The sequence below is a fragment of the Cyprinodon variegatus genome, unplaced genomic scaffold (assembly GCF_000732505.1).
Source record: "Cyprinodon variegatus isolate N-32 unplaced genomic scaffold, C_variegatus-1.0 Scaffold336, whole genome shotgun sequence".
Classification (NCBI taxonomy): domain Eukaryota; kingdom Metazoa; phylum Chordata; class Actinopteri; order Cyprinodontiformes; family Cyprinodontidae; genus Cyprinodon; species Cyprinodon variegatus.
Window position 1 is genome coordinate 579,012 of NW_015150789.1, and position 6,822 is coordinate 585,833.

The 6,822-nt window shown below is 37.9% G+C and overlaps 1 protein-coding gene across 1 annotated transcript; it reads left to right on the plus strand.

Annotated features, from left to right (window-relative positions):
• The first annotated feature begins 5,122 nt into the window (after positions 1 to 5,122).
• Positions 5,123 to 5,826, plus strand: LOC107091411 (C-C motif chemokine 5-like). Its single transcript, XM_015385323.1, has 3 exons — positions 5,123 to 5,227; positions 5,312 to 5,423; positions 5,564 to 5,826. Exons 1-3 carry the CDS (start codon positions 5,158 to 5,160, stop codon positions 5,646 to 5,648), a joined length of 267 nt encoding a protein of 88 aa, XP_015240809.1. The 5' UTR covers positions 5,123 to 5,157; the 3' UTR covers positions 5,649 to 5,826.
• Positions 5,827 to 6,822: the final 996 nt, after the last annotated feature.

Below are 6,822 nucleotides of genomic sequence, written 5' to 3' on the forward strand. Positions count from 1 at the left end.
TACTTTATCTTATAGGGGGGTGATATAGAAAAGACAAAAGCCAAAAAAAAAGTGCAATCTTTCTCTGGTTTGCATTAAAACTCTTTGTGGTATTTTGAATAAATTGAACACCCTAAGGTTAATTTTCAGGATATACTTATTAAAAACAAGAATAGAATTTTTTATTTGCTATAATTGTACATGACATGGCTCCTTGCTTTTTGTTCCACAACTGTCAAGGTAGAATTCTAGGTATGTGGAGAAGTTATTTATGATTAGGACTGAAAACTGTGGTCACTTTTATACCAAGTAAGATGTATGACTAGGATGCAGCAACTGAGCTCCAGCCATTTCCCCCCTCTCTGCTGCCAGAGCTGTCAAAGCTGTCATCCAAAGTACCTGCCCACACTACATAGCCAGCAGCAGCCTAATGAACAGGAAGGAGGACAGGAACACAGGAACACAACAATTCTCCTTTCCAGATTGACAAGTGGTGGTAACCATGCAGCAGTATTACAAAAGTCCAAGAGCCAATGTCACTGTGATGGAGGTCTAAGAGAGGAGCCTTTGGGTTTAAATATAACTATAGGAAAGATCTACTGTGCTGACCTTCCTAGATAATATGGATTTACACATAGATTTGAGCTTGTTCTAAGAACTTGTCCAAATAAAGTCTGATTCCGTTTCTAAAAAAAATAATAATAAAAAAAGATTATTAACATGTACGGAAATATGTGACACTTTAGCCAAGTGGCCAAAAACATCCAGAAGACCCCCATCTGGCTTTTTACAACCTTTACCCATTCTGTCCTGGCCATGGTCCAATATTGCCATGGACCTCATTGCTCTCATCAATACTCTCATTGATAAGTTTTCTAAGATGATCTATTTGGTTCAACTGTCCAAACTCCCATCTGCTAAAGAAATCCTTGGTTGTGAGGTGTTCTGCCTCCATGGTCTCAGACCATGGTCTCTGACAGAAATAGTCTCAGACAGGACTTTGTTTGGGCTCTCTGTCAGCCTTTCCTCGGGTTTCCACCCCCAGACGGATGGTCAGACAGAGGGGCCCAATCAGGAATTAGAAACTAAGCTACGCATTTTGTGTGAGTCAGATCCCACTAAGTGGTCCAGTCAACTTCCCTGGGTCGAACATGCCATTAACTCGGATCCTTCTAGCACCACTGGGCTCTCTCCATTCTATGTTGTTTTTGGGTTTCAGCCACCGGTGTTCACCATCTAGGAAAAGGATTCTTCCGTCAGCCAGGTTATCTGCTCTGAGGTGCCAGCAAGCCTGGAGAGGGCCTGTGAGAGCTGTCTGCAGTGCTTCGGATAGTGAGGCCAAGGCTGCTAATCACCAGAGAGTTCTGGCACCTGAATACCTGAAAGGCCAGAAGGTTTGGCTCCCCCCAAAGAACTGCTCTTGAACCACAGGCTCTGTCCAGTGCTGAACCTGATTTAAGCTGGGGTGGTACTGTCCAGTGCTGAAATGGCTGGCTCCTTGTCTGCCCCTGCTGTGCAGTCACCACAGGCCCTGTCCAGTGCTGAACCTGATTTAACCTGGGTGTTGTGGATTTAGCTGAAACATCCAATCTTGCTGAAAAAGACGACTGTAGATTCGATTTCCTTATATATATAACTTTAATTCTGAACTGCGGCAACTTCCAGCATTTACATAGAGCTACATCTTCTAGAAAAATCACTGACTTCTTCGCTGGTCAGGAATCACAAACTAAACAACCATGGCTGACATATGGCCCCTACGCCATCTAGTGGAGAAACACTTAAATAACCAAACATTACAATCTTAACCCGAATTGTATTTTGTTTTCATTCTATTTAGTATACATATAAACAATATGACTTAACCATATTATAACAATATTCAACACTGGGGTGGTACTGTCCAGTGCTGAAATGGCTGGTGCCTTGTCTGCCACTGCTGTGCAGTCACCACAGGCCCTGTCCAGTGCTGAACCTCAGGAGCCTTGTATGGGCGCTGTTGAAGGAGTTAGGGTTCTGTCTGAAGTGCTGGCTAATGGCAAAGGGTTAAATTCTGAAATATAGGAAAGAATTTGATGGACAGGTGTCACAGGTTGAGTGATGTCCAGCCCCCCAGAAGCCCACAGCCAAAACAATTAACTTGTCTGCCCCTGCTGTTCAGTCACCACAGGCCCTGTCCAGTGCTGAACCTGATTTGACCTGGGGTGGTACTCTCAAGTACAAGTGGTCAGAGTCTGGAAAATTAATTAGTTTCTCAAACACTGACTGGGCAGGAGATCAGGATTCGTTCTAAAACTGGTAATGTTTTTTTACTGAGCTGGCTCTGCTTAATGCTTACTTGAGAAGCAGAACACTGTTGCACAGTCAACAGCTGAAGCTGAATACATCACGCTCAGCCAGGCAGCACAAGAATGTACCTGGCTTACGCGACTGCTCAGTGATCTCAGAATGGATGTTAGACCAACTGTGATTCTGAAGACGACCTGGGAGCTTATGCCATGGCTAAGAATCCAGCTGATCATTCAAGAACAAAGCACAGATACATTCGCCATCATTGCATTCGTGAATTTGTGCAAAATGGACAAATTCAACTGCAATACTGTCCCACAGATTATAGAAAGGCAGTTTTCTTGACCAAGCCGTTAGCAAAACAGAAGTTTAAGTATCTCAGGAAAGAAATAGAACTTCGTACTCTAAATCTGATATGTATAGGTTTTAGGTCCATGTTTAGCATTAAGAGTGGCTATGGCAGTTTCTCAATTCACAAGAATGTGAATTGTGTCCTCACCAAGTTCCTTCATTCCTAAAATGTTCTTGACAAGAACACAGGAAAGTACGGACTGGATTTAACTTTTTTCTCCCGTGGACTAAACTAACAGTAAGGAATTTTTTAGGACTGATCCTCTAGGACACATTTTGAGTAGTCAGAAGTTCAATTTAAGATATCTTTAATGGAAAAGCTGAATAATTCAAGCTATCTTTAATTTATTTAGATATATCTTAAAAAGAATTTCGTATAGTCGAAATTACAATTCAAGACATCTTTAAATTTGTTTTGCCTAGTCATGATTTATGGCAAGCCATTTTAACATAAATTCAGTTATACCGCCTTTACATTCAAGATATCTCAAATTGTTTTAGGAATAGACATTTTAGCGATTTAAGATATCTCTTATTATATTTTGACTAGTCAAAATACTTATTCGGGATATCTCTAATTACATTCTGACTAGTCAAAATGACGTCAGATTCACCAGTAACTTGTATGGAGACGTCAGTTTAAGATATTTAGAATGAATTACTGACAATTTGAAATACACATTTCAGATACCTATGATTAAATTATGACTAGTCATAGTATAATTTCAAGATATCTCGATTTTAGTTTTGCCTAGTAATAATTCTAATTAAAGATATCTCAAATGCCACCATAATTCATGATATCTTAAATGTATTTTAGGAAAGGAGATATGCAGTTTTGACTCAAAAAACTAAATTATAGATATCTTAAAGCAAGTGATGACTAGACAAAATATCTTGAAAGATATCTTGAATTGTAATTTCGACTATTCAAACTTCCTTTTAAGATATCTCTAAATGAATTCAAGATATTATTATATATCTATTATAAGATATTATTATATATCTATTATAAGATATTATTATATATCTATTATATTATTCAGCTTTTCCATAAAAGATATCTTAAATTGACATTCTGACTAGTCAAAATGTGTAATGACCTTTTTAATGGGCTTCCAGGAGGATCATTCCTAAAAAAATCCTTACTGTCACTTTAATCCACAGGAGGAAAAGTTAAATCAAGGTGTGACGCTTTAAATGACAAATCCGGTGTCGCTATTTGAGATATCTTGAAATGAATTTTGACTAGAATCTTGATAAAGGCTGTACAACCGAATTTATGTTAAAATGGCTTGCCATACTAACTTCCTCCTGCACGCTCTCACTCACATTAAAAAACACCACCTCCCATAGGCTAAAATCCGGGATAATTTATCCGACCAGCGTGCATCCATGAACAACTATCGATATCAGGGAGACTCCCGGAACTTCTGGGAGACTTGGGATGTCTGTGTATCTAACGTTCCCTTGTTCTTCATTTTCAATTAGCTTTTTACTATTATTTTACTGTCACAATAATACGGGACAAAATGTGTACCTTTTTCACTAAATACGGGACAGGTACTTGTATTTCTAAATACGGAACGATTTTGTTTTTCAAGTATCGGTGGGCAACCCAAGCATAGAGACCAGTGTCCTCTATCAATAACCTCTAAGCAGGCCAGAAGAGCTGAGGTCGCCTCATCAGTCCAAACCTGGATGTTTCTGATAGTGAGTTTGGTTTTGCGGATTCTAAGAGATGTGATCCAACTTTCCAAGGTTAAGACCACATGCTGCTCTGAACGCTCCTGTAAAATCCCTCTGCACCTGGTCAAATATATTCATCTCTCTGGTGGGAAACTTACTAAGTTTATAAAAATTTGGCAGAGTAAATGTTAGTTCTACATCATTCAAGTCTCGAGCTCTGATCACAGCTGCCTCTGGGTTGATCTTAATTTGACTGTTGATGAGATTGTACAGCGCCTCTTGCTTAGCATTAGCTTTTGGTGGCAGATAGCATGGTGTAATGATTAGAGATGGATTCTCTGTCCACTTTCAGTGGTCTGCACTTTACCTCTGGGATCCAATCAGTCCAGAAATACAGAAGGATGACATTTAAATTCTAAGCATTTCATTCTGACAACAGTAATAAAGCCCAAAAAAACCACCCACTTTTGTTTTCGTATAAATATAAACGTCAAAATATTTAATAAACATATGAAATATAACATCCTGTTTTAAGTCTTATCAGTTTTCTCTTTTTATTTCTAAATAAGTGTCATACACAATGTTGTTTGAATGTATGTAGTTAGATGCACACTTGGTCTAACCACAGTTGTGTTTCCTATGAAATCTACTGCCCTCCCAAACCAAGTGGAACATTTCACCATCTTTCACATTTATTTGGGTCAAACCGCAAAATCCGGTCTATTTTAACTCGTCTGACACATCTATATGTATCATTTTGATAAATGCGCCACTAGCCCCTTGCCTGTTTAGAAGGCAGAGCTCCTCGGCTGTAGTGTTAATCTCTCTCATCTACCAGATCCGATCATCATGAAGGTGGCTCATATCTACCTGCTCTGCATCCTGGGAGCCGCCCTGCTGTCTACAGTCCTCTGCAACAGTAAGAATGTTGAGGTTTATTTCACTTAGAGATGCCACTTCTCCAGTCAGCTGATAATAATTTACCTAACGCCGTTATTTTCAGGTGGAATTGCTCGTGCTCATTGCTGCTTTAAATTCTTTCCAAGACCCATAAACAAAAAACGGATCTCTTCGTATTACAAGACTGATGCTCGGTGTCACGTGAATGCCATTGTGTAAGTACCAGCACCTTAGTTTCTTTCATTATCTGTTAGATAGTAATTTGTTTTGTTTTTTTAGTTTTTATTTGTGTTAAATTTGCAGTTCATATAAAAATTATTTCTATTGGGGAAAAAAATTTTTTTTTTTCTTTCAGCTTAATAACAAAACAATCCCGCCGCATCTGTGTGAATTCAAAGCGGCCCTGGGTGGTGAAGATTATCGATTACCTGAGGAGTTAGTCGCTGCTCTAAACATCTAGAAGCTTCCTACCGTTCTGCTTTATCAGATCATGCTAAGGAAATGGAGCAATGCGAGCATCGTTTTGGTATAAGTGCTTTTTAGTTTCTGGTTTTGCTTCCAACATGTAACCATTTTTTTTTTTATAATTTGTTCTTAAAGCTTTGTACAACACACATTCTACAGTGGTTATTTTAACCACTGTGTTGTGTTTTTTTTTTTTTTTTCAGTTTTATCTTCTTGACTTTTAATAAAATATAATAATTAACATTTGTCTTTTGGCTATTTTTTTCATATAAAAATGATGCAACTTTAATAAAATGATCCTGATTGTTTAATATTGAAAAAGAAGCCTCAAGTTAGAGAGGAATTTAATAGTGAGATTGTGACTGCTTTTAAAAAGCATAAAGTTAAAATGCAAATAACAGATTTACTTTCATTAATCCTAAATTATAAGGTTGGGACTTTACTGATTTTCTTGAACTAATGTTTATGGATGGTTCAATTACAATGCATATCTAACCAAATCAGTTTACTTATTAAAAACCATTTTAGAACAAATGTCAAGACACTTCACAGAGTTATTTCAATCAAATCATACAGACTTTTAACTATCAGATGGAGGTAAATCCTAAACACTTTAAAGAAGTTCAAGCTAATTAAGTTCTGTTTCCTGGGACTCCTGTAGATGATTTTACAAAACATAATTTTCCATAAGATAAAAATGACTGACAACCTTGAGCATCATATTCAGAAGATTGTTAAGCAACAACAGAATATCTTCTGTAAAACACGTATAATAAACACAATTTGAAACTTGAATACTTAATTATTGGATCTGGAACATCTAGCAGCTGCACACATATTCAGCTCTAGGAAAAAGAACGTTAATGGATCATTGAACGTATATTTAGTAATCACATCCCGGATAATTGAATATAAATGCTACTACTGGCTGCAACTATGAAAGCTTTGCAAAAGCAATACCGTATTTTCCGGACTATAGAGCACACCTCACTAGTTAGGTACTTATGCACCTAACACATACATATATAAGTTGATGATATCTACTCAAGTGTCTCCCACCACACCTGTAGGGGGAGCTCTACATATAGCCCCTAGAGTAGGGACGAAGAGGAATGCCAACTCCCGTTAGCTTGCAGCAGTAAAAGCTTG

Bases quoted from the DNA above. Each gene is read 5' to 3' on its own strand.
- LOC107091411 (XM_015385323.1), top strand. From the start codon at position 5,158: ATGAAGGTGGCTCATATCTACCTGCTCTGCATCCTGGGAGCCGCCCTG. The intron at 5,228-5,311 runs GTAAGAATGTTG...CGTTATTTTCAG, and splicing joins GTCTACAGTCCTCTGCAACA to GTGGAATTGCTCGTGCTCAT. The intron at 5,424-5,563 runs GTAAGTACCAGC...TTTTTCTTTCAG, and splicing joins TGTCACGTGAATGCCATTGT to CTTAATAACAAAACAATCCC.